Here is a 19,712-nt window from a genome sequence, read left to right as displayed (position 1 = left end):
TTGCTCTTTTCAGAAAAGACCATAGGGAAATTCGGTAAAAGACAAAGGGATTTATTTACTAAAGGTAAATAGGCTGTTAACTTTGCAAGAGAATTTCCCCAAATGAGAAAAAGAATAAATAAACTTTTAAAAAGCTAAAAGTAAAACGTTTAAAATGACACTTTGGATAGAATGACCCTTTGGAGATATATGTACTCTTTCTGTAAAACAGCAAGCAACTGCATATGCTCAGTAGACAGGGTGCCCAGGGCAAAGACGGCCTTTGTGCAGCAAAATACACTTTTTGGCTGCGAACCGTGTCTAAAAATGAATTGTCCTTTTATTGTGTATCATCCTACATCCTTCTAGTGATTTGCTGACTAATCGGGGGATATTTGGAAATTTGCATTGCAGGAACTTAATTAAGTCATCTGCATCAACTAATCTGTCATGAATAAATGAATTGACCATAAAACACAGTGTCTCGGCCTGTTGGCTCTTTGGGGGTTAATTATTCTATTATCGTAGATTTAATGAGGTTTTCTCTTTCGGCCTCACAGTTTCGCTCCGGTACAAGTAACACTTGTAGATGAAAATTCTCCTCCATTAATTGGGAACGGCATGAGACAGGGCTGAGCAGATGAGCTGGTGGACAGAGACCTCTTTGCAATAAGCTTCCATTGGCATTATTACAGGGAGGGAGCGAAGGGGAGCTTTGTTTGGGTGATGAGCATGAGGTGTGGGGCCTAACGCAATCTTGATAACATTCAGATCCTCCAGTAGGAGAGATGGATTTTTGCCTGTTCCAGTCATTTGTCTCAATCAAATGGCCTTCATCTTTGCGAGGGGATGAAAGAGACCTTAACGTGGATATATGAATGTTATAAGTCAGATCAATGTGTGCATACTATTCCCATTGCACAGAGGCTGCAAAGCCTAATATTTACTCTCGATTTCTTGTGTGTCACTGGTGTGACTCCCTTTACAAGCTCGGCTGTTGTTTAATAATAGACTTCCAGCTTTCCAGTTCTTAAAGGGTACCATCACCAAAAGCTGATCTGTCTATTCTGTACCTGATTTCCCAGCACTGTCCAGCTATCATTACCAGAGGATGTCACTCTTCATGTCGGATATCCTTGATGGGTTAAACTATATTGGTATTGTTTAATTGATAATACCAAAATACCAAGTACTAAAGTTGATTTTAGTGTGCACAAGGCATTTGTCAACAAAAGTTTAAAGTGGAAGTAAACCCTCCTATCGTTTTCAGCCAAGGAAGCTGCCATCTTGGCCAATGTTTAATCTTCAACTGCCATGATGCTGCACGTGTGACCAGTTATGACACCAACCATTGGATGGTTTGACAGTTGGGTTGAGAGTACAACCAATGTTACATTGATGGTTTTACTTCCATTTTAATGTGTTAGTAAGCAGTAACAAATCTTTAGTTTAGTGCTTGGTTTTAGAAAGCTAATAAAGAGTCAAAAACTAAGGGATGGCAATAAGACACAAAAATCCAAGAGAGATGTAAAGAGCCATTGGGGGGTATTTAACCTGGCATCAGTTCCTCTTACTGAGGTTGCTATGCATACTCTCTGTGTAGCCTAAAACAGCTGCACTTTGGCACAAATGGGCAAGGAGTTTCTTCACATCACATTGTCCTTGATGTATTTCGGATGGTTTCTGATGGCCTCCAGTTGAATCAAGAGACATTAATGAGCGCAAGAAGAATACAGTGAAGAAGCTGTCAGCAATTGTATATTGCTGACACAGCAAGACTATCATGATGTTTGCCATGCTTCTTTGTGAGCCCTGGATTAGTGAACCTACTGGAACCACCACCATAACACAACAGTAACCACGTGATGGTCCTATACACTGGTGGGTGGCTCAGTCTACTATTCCCATTGGCTTCTGTTTTTGATGATCTTGCCTCTTTTCCAAAAAGAGAAAATCCCATCTCACATGTTTTATCTTTACAGTAATGTTCTGCCATATGTTATAATTGTTTTAAACTAGGCCTAACCTGGAATTGTTCTAAAATACCTTTTATCTTATTGCAACTGTTCTTCCTGCCTTCCTTCACTAATGCACATACTGTTCACAGTTTTTTTCAGCCAGTGCCTCATACACCCTGTTCTTCTGCTCAGACTTGTGAGAAGAAAATCATTTTGCCTACATACAGTGGGCATATATGTCAGAATTCTCTTGACAAAACACCTCTTACGCATGAGTGCGGTGGTGATCCCACACCAGTTCCTCATGTACATCCACATCTCAACTGGAAATTAACTTAGCGTATAAAAAGTCCTGTGCACAGCTGAGACTAATGAGGTCTCACTACCAGGTAAATTGTGGATCTAGAAAAGGAGACTTTATCCCACGCAAAGCCCAACAAAGTCTCCAGTCTCCAGGACCCAAAACACAAATAATTAAAATCTGCGAAAAAAAGTTTGTTTCCCCCACATTGCCATAATCCCTGGAGACCTTAACCAGGTGTATGTGAAACATAGGTGACACACACACAGCATCCACAATCCTGCCAGCCACGGCCTCACATAATATACAGTATATATAGTCATGGTGGAAAAAAAAAACATTTCTCAGCTTTAATAGGTGGCCAGTGTCTTTTTTTTATTGTTTGATCTTTTTTTTCCCCCCTTCATATCAGCTTTAATATACTCCTTTAATATATACAGTATACAACAGAAAATTACATTTTTAATTCACTTCCGTTATGATCTAAATTGCTCTGTGTTGTAAAATATTTAAAACTTGTTAATAACCACTGTCCGAGTCCTCTAGTACAAATGTGTCTTTTATATTAGTTTTATAGATTTTAATTGCAATATCTCCCTTGTTACACTTTGCCTGTTTGCTTGGTATGTTATGTATTTTCACCCCGTTAACGGCCTCTGCCTATTGTATGGGGTTCAGACATCAAAGGGGGATAATACCAAGCCTCTGCTGGGCTGGACTGTGTTTGTTCAATACAATTTTTATATATATATTTAAAGAGCTCCAGGCAGAAAAAAAATAAAAGTCAGCAGCTATAAATACTGTAGCTGCTGACTTTTAATATTAGGACACTTACCTGTCCAGAAATCAAGAGGTATCTTCACCTGAGCCTATTTTTCAATCGGGTTCTGCCACCACCATCTGCAATGCCTTGTGGCTTTGCAGCCAGTTCCCTACTTTGCATTTGTGAATCACGCTGTGCTCTGTGAATGGGCGGGGGAAGGAGGAGGGGGCCAGACTTCCGGCTAATTTTGCCGCAGAGAAGTCAGCCGGAAGTGGGAGTGGGTACCTGTCAAAACCTGATACCTGTTCCCCCCAAAAGGTGCCAAATGGGGCAGCAGAAGGGGGGAGGAGGCAGACAAGCGTAGCATCCCTTTTTTGTGGAGCTCCACTTTAAATATACAATAATATAATGCATAAATATGGAATGATAATACTTGAAAGCTATGCTTGAAAGGTAGAATTCAAGGATCAGACTGTTTTAAATGGGAACCGTAGTAGTATTTTACTACAGGTTTTAAATATAAATATATATATATATATATATATATATATATATATATATATATATATATATATGTATGTATATATATATACATACAGTATATATATATTTATAGGGAGAATTACTGAGCTGGAAAAAGGATCACCCCCTTGCGTCAGTATTCTGAGTACTACTTTTGCTTTAATTCCAGCCTTTAGTTTGTTCGGATATGTCTCTACTAACCTTGCACATCTAGACTTTGCAATTTTTGCCCACTCTTCTTTGCAGAACTGCTAAAGTTCAGTTAAATGTGATGAAGATCATTTGAGGACTGCAGTCATTCCACATTTTCAATGGGGTTTAAGTCTGGGCTTCATCTAAGCAATGCAAGGACATTCACCCTTTTCTCCTTCAACCACTCTGGGGGTCATTGTCATGTAAACCTTCTTCCCATTGACAACTTTCTGACGGGGCAGCAGATTTTCCTCAAGAATTTGACGATATTTTGCCTCATCCATTTTTACTTCTATTCTGGCAAGTGCTTCAGTCCCTGATGCAGAGAAACAACCCCATAACAGGATATTACCACCTCCATGGTTTACTGTAGGAATGGGTTTATTTGGATGGTAAGCTGTATTGGAATTCCGCCAGACATATGTTCTGGCGTTGAGGCCAAATATGTAAATTTTAGTCTCATTTAACCATAACACCTTTTTCCATGTGGCCTCAGAACTTTCAAGGTGCATTTTGGCAAAGTCCAGTCGTGACTGCATGTGGCCTTTTAGAATGGCTTTTTTCTTGCAGCCCTCCCACATAAGCCACATTTGTGGAGAATTTATGATATTGTTGTCTTATGCACACAATGACCGCTCTGTCATAAGTTCCTGCAAGTGCTTCAGAGTTCCTGTTGGCTTCTTGGTAGCCTATCTGGCCAGTTTCCTCCTGGCTCTTTCATCCAGTTTGGAGTGGTGTTTATCAAGGGAGTGCCAAATACCTTTCCCTTCTTAATAATAGACTTCACTGTGCTTCTAGATGGGGTTTGGTCAGGGAGCTCCTCGCTAAGTCCTTTGTCAGGAGTAGCTACTGTAGTTAATTGCTAGGGATCCTTTGATTTCTCCCTAAGTTTGGTCTGGTTGTACTTTCCTCTTCTATCATTAGGTGGGCGGGCACTTGGAGGTATTAGATTGAGAAGGACAACTCAAGGTCAGGTTATGGGTATATGATTTATCTCAGCCAATGGGCAGGGAATTTATTGAATCCCTTGGCCTGCTGGGAGAGCCTATATTTTCTGGGGAGGTCAAGAGATCCAGGTTCTTGTGTGCCACCCAGACCGCCGTCTTGGTGGACGTGTGTCGTATTCGCCAGGTTGCTATGCTGGAGATTGGGCCTATCCCAAGGGCATGAGGCTGCCAGGCTGTGTGAGGGCCCATCCTGAAGTAAGAGGGCAGTGCAGGGTCCTACACTTTATGACTGTTAGCACAAAATGTATCAGTGACAGAAGTTTTAGTTGGTGTACCAAGCCTACCCCAGCCACTAAGGTTTTTGGATTGCACGTTGACACCAACCCAACCACCTTGCATTCTACTCTATACACACTTGCACACTTTAAAAAATACGTGTTATTCTCTTCCACATCAGGAACTTTTGCAGAGAGGTTGTATTTTTAATATATTTGTGTTTCAAAAGGTGTTGTTGATTTAAATTCTTTATGGTCCCATTGGTGTGCTTCCTCCCATTCAGTTTCTCAAACAGTGCTAAACCATATGGGTCATATACAGTGTAGCATGCAGGCCTAAGTCTGGGTGGTCCACAGCAGTAATGCCAGTTGTTTATCTCTAATTAGGGTTGTGAAAACTCCTTTTGCCTGAGCTTGCCATGGTCATCAGTGAGTCCTGTTCACAGAGGTCACCACAGGGCTTCCCATTCACAGAAATGCCATTCAATGCCTCCTGATGAACTTTTGGAAATACATCACCAAGCTGCATGTACCATAGCAATGTCGGGGTTATGCTGCGTGGGAGAAAGAATATCAAAAAATTCTTCTAATTGCCATTCTTGTGCATGTATTCCTTTCTTGAAAAACATATATAAATATATATTTTGTTATGAACTAAATACAGTGACTCTAAGAGGGAAAAATATGTCTAGATAGGAAAGACTAAGCATCTGTTGTGTGGATTTAGTTGGCAGATACAATGGATGAAAATTGTGTTCCCAAGCCCATTTTTTCTTTTCTCTTAACATGTAAACTTGTTTATTATATTCTTGCAGGAATAGCTGTTTGAGAACATTTCGAGATGAATAAGAGGACAGTTCAGGAAAAAGTTGTGGACAACCTCTGAGTCTCTTGTTTGGATGTAAGAGTGGAAGTTCTTAGTTCTTTGAACCTATACTTCTCAATGTTACCACCTAAGAACATAGATTTTATATAGCAAAATCTGGTAATCCTTTCTTGCTAAAATCATTAAAAAATGAAATATGTCTTCTTCTGGAGTTGCATCAAGAATAATGGACAAATTTGGCAATCTCATGTTGTGTCTAGGAGCAGACAATCAAAGTGTTGATCGGTACTGTGTTGAGCAATAGATGTTTCAATGCAGACAAAAAGAGAACTGGGATTTTGGAAAAAATCTATGCAACACATGGACTTTTCCATGAAGGTCTGAGATCTCCAGATCTTCGAATGTACAAAGCACGAACCTTTCCTTTGGAGGTGGAGCACCCTGAAAGTCTCTGCACATTTGTCAATGAGGTGTTTCCATGCTGATCCTGACAGTAGCAGCTGAGCCCCCTAAAGATTCCCCTTCAAGTCTACTAGGCTTCTCCACTCCAGGAGGACGCTTTCGCCCCTGCCTGTTACCATGCTGCCGTTGTTTTCCCTTCTCGTACACTACCTGCCTCTGGCGCTGGGACATTATGACATCTGTAAATCCTGGGTGACGTCCGATGACGGCCCATCCTGGGAATATTACGCCTGCCAACCAAAGCCGATGGTTATGAAAGAGTATGCCATAATTAAGGTGGACCCCCCTGGAATTACATGTGGCGATCCAGCAGAGTATTTTTGCACTCATGTAAGTACCTGCTATATATTGTTTCTGGTTAAGTGGATACAGTGTACAGTAGTTGGAGACTACTTGTGGGCTAAAACAGTCCAGGGATTGTCCAGTTCATAAAATAAGAGGCTTCATAAATATACCTTATATACATTTTCTTTTTGAAAACCAGTAATATATAAAGAGTATACCCATGGCACAGGAGGACAATGGGTTTTGTAAAGACAGAGCACAGCAGAAGCTATAACCTCACACCTCAATAACTTGTGTGTGCATACCTCTGGCTCATGCACGCTGGGCGTCAAAAATACCACTTTCACAGGCTATTGACTTTTTTTCTTCTGCCTCTAAATGCCCCTCTGTGTTAGCCTATGTGTCAATGCACACAAAGTCGTTTACAGGAGTTTCAAGGCAGATGCATTTAGAGACAGAAAAAACATCACTTGCACGCACAGCAGAAGTGCGTTTTAGTGAAGCCAAAACTGAACACTCCTAAATTCTTGTAAACACACGTAGATACTAGGCGCTTTTATCGCTTGAGCGTTCATTCAAAATATTCTTGCCGATGGTATGAATTATTGGGCAAATGCTTGAGGTACCTAAATGTGTTTGCAAAACACAGCTTCAGGCTCATTTTCTTAAGAAGCTTTTTCCTCCCCTGGGGCAAAAGGCATCCAGGGAAAGAAAGAAAATGTCCAGTGTGGATGAGGCCTTCAGTTTGAGCTGATGAGTTATGTAAACATCTGATTTTTTTTATAGATAATGATGACGGAAAATATATATTAAAAAAAAGCCTGACGCTCCACCTGCTGGCTAGATATAAAAATGTAAAATATTATGTTTTATATTTAACTGGCAAAAATAATAAAGAACATACATAAAAAATGTTAATACATTCCTTCTAGGGTTCATCTCCATCTTACCTAGCCCCTATAGCTGGCACCTTCCTGATGGTACAACCAGGGCCGGGATGGGATGGTACAACCAGGGCTGGGCCAGGCCGGTATCATCATGTGAGGTGGGGGACGGGGCACTGCGAAGAGGTGGGGAGGGAGATTTGTGTTGGGTGGGGAAATTTGGGGGGCAACAAGGCTTAAGAATTGTTGTAAGAGGGGAAATTTGGGGGGGTGCTAGGGAGGGTGAATTGTGTTAGGAGGGGACAGAGGATTTGTGCTAAAAGGAGTGGTATGGTAGAGGGGATTTATGCTGGAAGGGGACATTTTTCTTGGGGGGGTAGGATTTGTGCTAGTAGTGATGATTAGAGGGTATTTGTGCTAGGAGAGGAAATGGGGGGGGGGGGGGGGTTGTGCTAGGAGGGGGGATTTGTGCTGGCAGGTGTTATTTGAAGTGGGGTAGAGAGGATGTGTACCTGGAGAGGAAATTTGAGGGGTAGAGAATTTTTGCTAGTATTGATTTTTTTTTTTGGGAGGGGGCAAAGATTTGTGCTGGGAGGGGCGATTTCAGCAGGGGGTGGATTTGTTGTCTTGGTAGTAGGAACGTTATGCAGATTAGTGCTCAATTTTTTTTGGGAGGCGGGGGAATTTTTGCTAACACATAACGCTCATACATCTTGGGAAAGCACAGTTTGACATGTTCGCCTCGGGGCTCTAGGTGGCCTTGTCCCCTCACTATTTACAACTATAGCTGTGCCTTTCCAGCTTCCACTCTGCCCTTGCCTTGACTCAGCCCCAATGCAAGTAATGTGTAACAAATCATCCATTCAATATGAAAATGTATGGACAATTGTACTGTATATAGTGTAGGTGTTTCCCACTGCACATTGGGGAATGAAAGCCAAAACATGACAAATTTATGGAAAAAACAATATTTGCCTTTCCTTCATTTGCATACATCAGCTTAGTCCTTCAAGCACCACTGGAGTGTTATGAAAATCCTATGTAAGTAGCAGCTTTCTGAATGCCTTTATTTACATGAACCCTCTCCCCATAGCCAAAATGACAGTCCTGGGGCCTGACAGTATAGTTCTAAGCAGGGCTTAGCAGGGCTTAGCAGGGCTTAGGGCTATACTGTTAGAATATAGTCAGAAGAGAATAGGTGCAGGTACTCCCCCTTTTGAGTCACCGCTTTTCCCTGCCCCCTACCCACCTTGGAGCATCGTCCCTTGATTTTATAATCTACCCACCTCCGAGCATCGTCCCTTGGTTCCATATCCTACCTACCTCCGAGCACTGTCCCTTGGTTCCATACCCTACACACCTCTAAACACCGTCCTTTGGTTCCATACCTTACCCACCTCCAAGCACTGTCCTTGGTTCCATACCCTACTCACCTCCGAGCACTGTCCCTACCTTCCATATCCTACCCACCTCCAAGCACTGTCCCTTGGTTCCATACCCTACCCACCTCTGAGCACCGTCCTTTGGTTTCATACCTTACCCACCTCCAAGCACTGTCCCTTGGTTCCATACCCTACCCACCTCCGAGTACCGTCCCTTGGTTCCATACCCTATCAACCTCTGAGCACTGTCCCTTGGTTTTATACCCTACCCACCTCCGAGCACTGTCCCTTGGCTCCATACCCTACCCAACTCCGAGCACCGTCCCTTGGTTCTACACCCTACCTACCTCCAAGCACTGTCCCTAGGCTCCATACCCTACCTACCTTTGAGCACCGTACTTTGGTTCCATACCCTACCCACGTCCGAGCCCCGTCCCTTGGTTCCATACCCTACCCCCCTCCGAGCACTGTCCCTTGGTTCCACCCCCTACCCATCTCCCAGTATCACCCTTTTGAAAAATACAGAACCAAGTATCATTTTATGGTGCTACATAATTTGTGTAGAATTTGTTAATGATAACAAGGAAAGTAGTAAAATAGATTCCGTGCAGCCAGTAGCAATAGACCCTCCCCCCAAAAACAATAGCTCCCCCCGTAACAATAGTCCTTCGCCAAAACAATACCACCCCCCAGCAAAATGGATCTACCCCAGCAACAATAGATCTCCCAGCAGCCAGCATCAATAGACTCCTCCTTCAATAGTAGGTCCCTCCCAGCAACAAAAGTCCCCCCACCAGCAACAATAGATCTCCCAGCAGCCAGCATCAATAGACTTCTCTTTCAATAGTAGTTCCCTCCCAGCAACAAAAGTCCCCCTGCATCAATAGATCCCATCCAGAGGTAACAGATCCCCAGCAGCCAGTAATTTACCCTCCAGCACCTCCCAGCCATTACATACATTCAGTGCCAGAGGTGCCGGAACTGCATTCTCCAGCATTCCTGCTGAAAAAAAGCCCTGGTCATAAGGCAGTGATACTTGCATTGTAGAAGACCTGCCCATAGTAGATTAGGTATTGCACAGAGTGGAGCTGTGACAGTGGGAGCAGGTAACTGAAAATGATTAACACTGTCGCTGCTGACCTTTGCCTCTGAAAATACTAGTGTCCTGGTTGTCATATTTTTTATAGATCCTGCCATTTTATACTTATTACCTGGCTGTCATGCTAATCTAGTGGCTTTGGTATGCTTTTATATCACTGATTCTAAGCCACTATATAGATAAGGTGCCCTTATGACACTGGGTCAGCACTTGTAACTCCAGAGGCAGCCAGTTAAAAAGCATTTTCAGAAGTACGCAGTGAAAGTTTTTTTTTTTTTCTAGATGAAGGTTTCCTTTAAGAACGTAGCAGACAACCTTGTCCACTCTGCAGAAATCTTAATGCTGATGATTTCCTGACAACGAGAATTCTGCCATACTAAGCTTTCCACAATTATCCCTTGTATTCAGTATCCCTCTTCAATAATGTCATTCAAATGAGCTGATCTTTATTTTCCATGATAAAATATTGATGTGTTCGCTGCAATGTCCTCTCTCAGTAGTCTCTCCATCCAGCTCTTATCCTGAGCAAGCTTTTAAACATCACAACACTTTTCCTACTTTGTAGAAATTCGAATCAATAATGCACTTAGGGCCGATTGTAGCGTATAAGCAGAAGAGCAAGACCACTGGCCAGGGGCTGCTCCCCAAGTAAAAAAAAAAAAAGGCAAAAAAAAATTGCTCCTTTGGGAGTTGGAAGAGTTGGAGTAGAATTAAACATTTGATTAAGTTAAAGGGGTTTTCCACTTTCTCTATTAAGTAAAATAAAATTGTCCTGATTATGACCCATGGGGCTTGATGCATCAGATTGTGTTAAACCAAGCTGTATTCCCACTGTAATTATCGCTCAGCATTTCATGCTAATTAGCTCTTGATTCATTAAAAATCATTGCAAGAAAAAAGTGTATGTTATGCTGAACTATAAATACAAGCAGTGTGGTTCCAGCATATACTGTATGTTTACTGTTCATTTACTGGGAAAATTATAATTATAAGCACCAAAATTTAAAGGGTAGCTTTTGTATGGATCTTATATATAACAGCAATGCAAATTTAAAAAAAAATATTTTTGGTAATTATAATGGAATTTTTAAATCAGTCTGTCTATATGATTTTGGGAAATGGGTAAAAAAAAAGTTTTCTTTTATAGGGGCTTCTGTATGCTTTATACCCTGTACACACGGTCGGAAATTCCGACGGAAAAGGTCCGATCGAATTATATTGTCGGAAAATCCGATTGTGTGTGGGCTCTATCGGACTTTTCCGATGGAAAAAATTTGAGAGCAGGATCTAAAATTTTCCGACAAAAAAATCTGATCTGACTTTTTCCGATCGTTTGTAGAGAATTCTGACGAACAAAGTGCCACGCATGCTCAGATCAAATTACAAGACCAAAGCCATTGGCTACTAGCCTCTACGTAGTCCCGTTGTACGCAACGAACATCACCACGTTCCGAATGATCGGATTTTCCGACAACTTTGTCCGACCGTGTGTATGCAACACAAGTTTCGGACAAAATCCGTCTGGAAAAAATCTGACGGATTTTGTGGTTGGAATGTCCGACCATGTGTACAGGACATTAGGCACACATATCTCCTGTAGAAATTTTGGTTAATGCTCATGTGATTAGCTTATCGCTGTTCCCAGCAATATTTCTCTTATTATATTTCTAAGACTGACCACGTGATTATAGAAGGAAGAGCCTCCCATGGAGAACTCAGGAAGTAGGAAGCAGATGGAACAGTGGTGGCTGGTGGGTTTTTCTTTGGGGGGACGGGGATGGAATACATGTGTCAGTTTTGAATACAAATGGCAGTGCATAAAATACTGCAATGATATCTGCTTTTATTCTTTCAGTTAATGTAACTGGCCAAGGGAGGGTTTAGTTACACCTTAAAAGTCTCATGGGTGTTTCTAGCACCTGACACTGAGGGTATGTGCCCCTGGTTCTCCTTCTCTACTGGGGAGGGGGGATTTTGTACTGGGGAGTGGGAAATTAATTGGAGTGGAGACTGCGAGCCAGGTCTTCTCGCCCAACATCAGTTCCTGACCTCACAAATGAGTTTCTGGGAGAATGGTCAAACATTCCCATAGACACACTCCTAAACCTTGTGGACAGCCTTCCCAGAAGAGTAGAAGCTGTTATAGCTGCAAAGGGTGTGCCAATTCAATATTATTGAACCCTATGGATGAAGACTTGGATGCCATTAAAGTTCATGTGTGTACAAAGGCAGGCGCCCCAATACTTTTGGCAATATAGTATATATATATATATATATATATATATATATATATATATATATATATATATATATATATATATATATAAATGTATGTGCACACACATTTTTTTATATAATGTTAAAAACCAATCTCCGATTGACTAATTGACTACTTTATTATTGAGTATTAAAAAGCAATTAAAAAGAAATCCAAAAGTCTTTGTTCCTATCACTTCTTTTGCTAGCAAAAGCAATCACCCCATGCTTCCGGGATCTGTATGGACGCAATGACATCAGATCCCGGAAGTGCAAGCTGATTGCCTTTGACGGCAAAGACTGTACAGTTTGGTATGTTTTACATTGACCTAAGCAAGTGCAATTTTAATCATTTTAATAAGTCATTTGACAATTTTACACTTCCTTTCCCTTACATACTACGATCCACGGTATCTGGCGTGGTTGGTTGGGAGCAGCGGCAGCTTGTCCTTCATTTTTTGGGGGTGGGGCAGTGATTAGTCAAAACCGCTGCCCCCCGTCACTCGCTTGTCAGTCCACCAGCCCCACACTTACCCCATCTAGGTCGCGGCAGTGCTTCCTCCTTGGCTACTTTACCCTGCGTCTCCTCTTCCTTGGTGGCCAATATGATCACTTCTTGTTTTGGCCAATCAGGCCTTAGGACCAACTTCCTGATTGGCCGGGAGGAGAATCAGGATGAAAATAGCGAATATTAATTTGCTATTGTCACACAACTAGGTGGGCGCCCTGCCTCCTGATTGGCGGGTAGGAACTTTAGTGTGAAAATAGCAAAAAGGAATTTGCTATCATTACACAACTGGATGGGATCACTGCGCCCCCCGAGCCCACCCTTTTTTGAATAGCCTCAGGCTCTAATCATCTAAAAAAAAAAAACTGCATTGAAATCCATGCGACCAGGGCCCTGCTTTTAGATTAGGGGCTGGCGCATGGATTAGGGGGGCGGCCCCCCTAATGGACGAGCCGCCACTGGTTGGGAGATAAACAGTGGCAACCATTCCCTATAAGAGTGTACCTGTGTCTGCAATGTCCCATAGATGGCAAGGACTACTGCTTGGTTGACTTCTCCAGAGATGGAGGGTCAATAAGATCTGGTAAGCGCCACTACTCTCAAAGGTGGAGGTTTTCACTGGAGGAGCTCTGTTCACTGATGGTGTTGGATTCCTTGATGGCACCACTATAAGGAAATTTCTTCACTCACAGATTAACGTGGAGTTTGTTGTTATTCTATTTTTTTTTAAATGTTTTTTCATGTGCGCTTTATTATTATTTTTTTATTTGTTTGAACACTTCTCGTATACGCGTGGCTTCATTATTTCTGGTAACATCTGGGATCACTCCCCCACATTATGCTCTTAGACAGGAAGTGGATGCGACACTGAGTGGCAATGAAGGATGGAAAAAGGTAAAAACAGGAATTTTATTTAAAGTTATACCAAAGGCTTAAAGCATTTGTAAAGGTTCTGATTCTCTTAGTAGTGAACATGTCATACCTGCTAAGTACGATATGTTTTACTTTCATAGACTGCATGAAGGTAAAAAACGTTCAGGCTTTAGAACCACTTTCATTTTTATTTTATTTTTTAACTGCCTACCGTCCTTCGGGCGTATCTGTACGTCTTTGGATTGGAGCTGTGATATGGTTGCAACTGCAGCCATAATCCAGATATTTTGTTCAGCCAGTGATTCTGTACAAGATAAACGTGATCCAAGAGGCTATATAGCCACCCAATCACTTTTACAGGCAGCGGAAAAGGGTCTCCCTTCTCCTCACCTGTCATCTTTACCGGTCTCTCCTGTTCCACCGAGGAGCCCAATGGAGATGCGATCTTTCACATCAAGTGCACTAGACAGAGTGAGAGAAACTACCATTTTCCATCTGTGATGTCAGAAGCCTGTCAGAATTTTGTCACTTCCCATTTCAGTTTGTTTGTTTACAGTAGGGTTGCACCAATACTGGTATTTGCACGAATATCGGTACTCTTGCAAATGCTCCAATACCTAAAACCCATAATTTCAGGCTCAGTTCTTTCAGCTGTCAGTGGGATTTCCCCACTGACAGCTGAAATGTAGAAAAAAAAAAAAAGAGTGTCAATTATCAGTTGTTAAAGAGGTCAGCTCCCCCCCCCCCATCAAAAAATTAAAAGTCAGCAGCTACAAATACTGCAGCTGCTGACTTTAAGTATATGAACACTTTCCTGTCCAAGGCGCCCACAATGTCGGCACCGTGACGGATGCAGCTGCCACCATTCCTGGTAAGGGAACCCGGCAGTGAAGCCTTTTGACTTCACAGTCGGTTCACTGTTGTGCATGCGCCAGGGGAAGGAGGGGGGGCCGAACTTCCGAGAGATGGCGCTGCAAAACCTTCTCCAGAAGTGGGGAAGGGGGCCTGTCAAAAACAGGTCCCCATTCCCCCCTCCCTCCTGAAAGGTGAAGGTGCAAATGTGTCACCAGAGGGAGAGAGACGAATAAGCAGAAGTTCCACTTTTGAGGTGGAACTCTGCTTTAAGGAGCAGGGCCAACACATCCTTAACAACTGATGACTTATTCAGCTGTCAGTGGGGTTCCCCTGTTGACAGCTGAAGTCTAAACAAAGTCCCGGCAATCGGAGCTGTAAAAAAAAAAAGAAAAGCAGCTGGGCAATGCTTATCAACAATATTGCTCAGCCACTGAAACAAAGAAAAATAAATATTGTTTCTTTTTGTATCTTTATGTTTATTCATCTACAGATCAAAAGGAGGAACTTCAAACTGCAGATGAATTCAGTTTAAAGCAACCTCTCACGTAAAATGTTTGTTTTTTATTAAATGTTCCTCTGTTTAACACCATATAAACCCTTAATTTATTCTAATCAGCCTTAATTAACTCCTTATCTTAGACTATCAGTGCATCCCTATTTACAGGCAATCACAAGTTTCTAAAGCATCTGATCAAGCATTTGGCTTGAGGTTGTGGTGTGGCCCTATTGATTTCAATGGGCAAGTTTGACAGGTGGTGCTGTCTGTCATACTCTGCAGCCATGCCAAAACTGCTGCAGCCTCAAAGCATCATGGCTGTGGCATGTGTACAGGCCTGTCAGGCTGTCTTAAAATTGCAGTGAGCGGTTGAGAGACTGCATTTTTACTGCCCAACCCCCCTTAAAGGTTGCTCTGTCCACATAATGAGGTGGATGGGGGCAAATGCCCCCCCCCGCTAGGGCTTTAGCAGGTGGATGGAGGCGAATTCAAACCCCCCCCCCCCCCCCCGTTGAGGCTTTGTATTCTGACAGCGGGACCTGCAGCTGTGAGAAATATACAGATCAACCTCTGCAGCTAAAGGGTGCAGCCGCTGTTCAATAAAAATCAATAAAAATCAATAACATTTTCCACCACCTCCCTGATCGATAACATGTCTCTATACCAATCAATCAATCAAACAATCAATTTCTGTTGATCATGGACTGTTGATCATGGACGGCCACACTTTGATCGAGATTTGGCTGGTCCCTGCTGAACCGGCTGAATTTGGATCCATGTATTTGGATGCTGTTGTTCAGCACAAGGGGTTAATACCTGTGCATTGCAGCCCATGTGCACCCCCCCCCCCCCCCAGGCTTGTACTCCAGAGTTGGCTCACCTCCTAGCAGATGGGAGCCGAGAGCTCAGGACAATGTAGAGGCTCCTACACAATCAGCTGATGCCTGGATTACAGATGGAAAGGAGGGGAGGGGTTTGACCTGCAAGCTCATCTAGCACTCAGCCCAAACACACAGATTATCCCTGCTATAGAAAACACACAGCCATTAACCCCTGAGAAGGCTGCACGCTTAGTTCTCTGATCAACGTCGCTTGTCGGAAAGCATGTCTCCTGACTTTCTGATATGAGAAAGAGGGACACTTTTTAGGGCTACAAATTAACATGAAAAGCACGCCCCTGTCTAATCTTTCGATCATGAACAAATTTTGCACAAAAACTAGTCAGTTAAACCCACTGGGGCTTTTCCATCAATACTTTAACATGTTTCTCTTGTTTGAAAATACCAACCAACAGCTATGTAGTGTAAGCACCTGCCTGATTGGATTGATTAGGTAGGTTCACATATTACACATTTTTTTGTATATCTAAAATTGATTGTATTTTTCCATTGTAACATGTATGGTGACCCCAAGGCAGCCTCCCAGTTCCTCCATCCAAACATTTGAGGTGGATAGGGGAATCACCTGCGCTTAGCACTATAGCCAGCAGCGCTGACCGTGCAGAAATTTTGCCACAGGGTAATAGAACAGAATTGGTTAGTTAATTGGTAGATCAACTTCTGTAAAACCAGCTTGCCCCATACATGGATTGAAATTCTGACCTGGCCAAATTTTGATTCATGTAAGGCCAGTTTTATGTCGCGTACACACGGTTGGATTTTCTGACGGGAAATGTTAGATGTGAGCTTGTTGTTGGAAAGTTCAACCGTGTGTGCGCTATATCGAACATTTGATATCATGTTCTCAAATTTTCCCCCAATAAAACTTTGTTGACGGAATTTCCGTATGTACATAAGCCCAACGCACAAAAGTTCACGCATTCTCGGAATCAAGCAGAAGGAGCCGCACTGGCTATTGAACTTCCTTTTTCTTGGCTCATCGTACATCTTGTACGTCACCATGTTCCCTCATTTGTAATTGTCGGCCAACATTTGTATGACCGTGTGTATGCAAGACAAGTTTGAGCCAAAATCCTTCGAACAAAAAGCCACGGTTTTGTTGGCGGAAAGTCCGATTGTGTGTACGGGGAATAAGGCTCCTTTCAAGCCATGCATGTGTGATGGAGCCTATGCATGTTTCTGTACTTTCCTGCGCATCGCGTGTAAGGCCCCTTTCACACGGGATGGATCAGTAATGATCCGCCCCGTGATGATCCGCTCGCTCAGCTGGGATCGCTCCGTTGTCCCCGCTGAGCCGGCGGCAGACAGGGCGGTCTCCGCACACTGTGCAGGGACCGCCCTGTCAGCTCTCCGCTCTCCTCTATGGGGGATCGGATGAACACTGACCGTCTGTCCGTGTTCATCCGTTCCACTCTGCAGATGGATAGAAAAATAGGATTTTCCTCCGTCTGCAGAATTGGACCATAGCGGAGGCGGACAATAGCGGGTGTCTGCAGATGTTCATCCGCAGACACCCGCTATCCCATAGGGATGAATGTATGCCCGTATTTCATCCGCAAACGGATGGATGAAATACGGACATACCGTCCGCATGTGTGAAAGGGGCCTAAGGCAGGCAGTTTATTGGGTTGCCCTATGTGCTAGAAACGTGCAAAAGAAGTCTCTTTTGCAAAAGTGTACATGCACCAAACCGAAAACACATGGTGTTGCAGAACAATGCATTTTGGCACATGCAAAAAGGTGCGTTAGAAGTTGCCTAAGGGTGCGATTAAGAATTAATGGCATTGCCACATGTCTGCTAATGTGCATCTCCAAGTAAGATATTGTCCAGCCACTGCACACCAGATCAGCCCATATCTGTAACAGTGACCTCCATTTCTAAGCCCTGTGGGTGGGATGAAACACATTGGGGGGGACATGGCCTGGATGGAGCCAGGCTGAAGGCATTAATTATTTCAGACCGGGGCTATGCTTATGTGTGTGGCGGTATGACTTTTTCTTACTAGGAGTTGCATAGAGTCAGGGTAAGCTCTTCTGCCTGCACCCAACAGTAGGAGTCACTGGCTATTGGACGTGCGTTTAGAGTGGCACCCTAAGTTTTGTGTGCTTCTGTGCATGTCGGGAAAGCGCATGCGTTAGCAGATGCATAGGGGGAATCATTAAGGATTGATGGCCAGTGGAGGCCGGTGCTCCATTTTATGTGGGAACAGCAAACAAACCTAACAGAGGGATCACTGGGAAGGTAAGAGGAACAGGGTGTTCCATAAAAATACGGGGCCATAATACAGAAACCTGATGCCGTCCCATGTAATTGTTTAATAGACTGAGCCTTGAAGAATCGCCAACATGTTCATGTAAGGGAAACCAATGTTATTCAGAAGAAAACTAAGCCAAAAGTGATGACAGCTTTTTCTGCGGTTGCTGGCTGGTGCCGTAATCATCTGCTGGCTTCTTGAAGTGGACCAATTATTAAAAAATCAAACAGCATGAGTCAGAAGCAACATAACAACATTGCCAAATTGTCTTATGAATTAAAAAAAAAAATAATCTTCTTTCCTGCCAGAAATAAAAGACAAAGCAGCTCTGAGCGACATCAGGTCAACGGTTTCCAGGTGCATTGTGGATCTTTGCCCTCATTAGAGACTGAAAATCGTCTATTGGCATGTTGTCAGATAATTAAAAGCCAACATTGATCACATGGCCAGAGAGGCATCCTTGCACTAAAGTTGGGGCTCCGAGGGGAAAGAATTTTAGTAAGAGTAAAGCCTTTGTCCTCCTATTATATCGTTTTGCTAAATCAAAATAAGATGGTACAGGGGGTTGTACAATCAAATTGTAGTGTATAAAGCCACCTTTAAGGAGATTGTATGTCAGATTGTAATACGTGTGTTCACTTTAATGACCATACATGCTTCAATAAATGATCAAGTTCTTTGATCAATCTCTTCCAAGAGAAATAATTGATCTGTAGCCGACAACTCATTCCATCCAAATGCGAAACACAGGGAAGTGAATGTTTTTATTGCTAATTAGTGTTACTAAACCTAGGAGCCTGCATTCATTATATTTGTGGTCTCCACAGTACACAGAACATGGGAATGCAAGTATTTTAGTAAATATAAACTGATAAATACCCTTTCTCATCAGCAGTATATAGCAGTCTTGTGACTTCTATCAGTGTCTGGTTAAAACTTGTAGTAGGCGTTTTCATTCTCCTCTGACTGTTCTATGAAGCTGCATGACCCCTGACCCTCTGTCTCGACAGTGCTGATTGGCCCTGTGCTGATCACATGCACCCTCCCAAAAAAAAAAAAATGTCTCTAGCAATATACTGTACTTCAGAATGTTATGAAGAGTGATCAGAGGAATTGCATTTAATTGCAAAGTTCCTCTTTGCTATGAAAATTAACTTAATCCCATTAAAAAAAAGATTTCCACTACATTTGTGAAGAAGGCTTCAGGGCACCCAAGAAAGTAAAGCAAGTGCCAGGACTATCTCCTACAGTTACACTGCACACACAGAGAGGAGAAGACTTTTGGAGGATGGACTGGTGTCAAGGGCAGCAAAGAAGCCACTTCTCTCCAGGAAAAACATCAGGGACAGACTGATATACTGCAAAAATTACAGGGATTGGACTGCTGAGGACTGGGCTAAAGTAATTTTCTCTGATGAATCCCCTTTCCCATTGTTTGGGGCATCTGGAAAAAACCTTGTCCAGAGAAGAAATGGTGAGTGCTACCATCAGTCATGTGTCATGCCAACAGTAAAGCATCCTGAGACCATTCATGTGTGGGGTGCTTCTCAGCCAAGAGAGTGTGGGCTCACTCACAATTTTGCCTAAGAACACAGCCATAAATAAAGAATTATACAAAAACATCCTCCAAGAGCAACTTCTCCCAATCATTCAAAAACAGTTTGCTGACGAACAATGCCCTTCCCAGCATGACGG

At 42.8% G+C, this 19,712-nt stretch overlaps 1 protein-coding gene across 6 annotated transcripts in view; it reads left to right on the top strand.

Moving 5' to 3' along the window:
- Positions 1–19,712, top strand: part of NTNG2 (netrin G2) — a 193,713-nt gene that overhangs the window by 19,678 nt on the left and 154,323 nt on the right. For all 6 annotated transcript variants that reach the window (XM_077477795.1, XM_077477811.1, XM_077477803.1 and 3 more), the window contains exon 2: positions 5,753–6,555. In XM_077477795.1, coding sequence (XP_077333921.1) covers positions 6,343–6,555 — 213 coding nt within the window. In that variant the 5' untranslated portion in view covers positions 5,753–6,342. The remainder of the gene's footprint in view (positions 1–5,752; positions 6,556–19,712) is intronic.

This window comes from Lithobates pipiens, unplaced genomic scaffold (assembly GCF_037356315.1).
Source record: "Lithobates pipiens isolate NorthernLeopardFrog02 unplaced genomic scaffold, aLitPip1_a1.2 Scaffold_1, whole genome shotgun sequence".
NCBI classification, from domain to species: Eukaryota; Metazoa; Chordata; class Amphibia; order Anura; family Ranidae; genus Lithobates; species Lithobates pipiens.
Note: the sequence above shows the minus strand (reverse complement) of the source record. Positions and strands in the feature narration are given on the sequence as shown.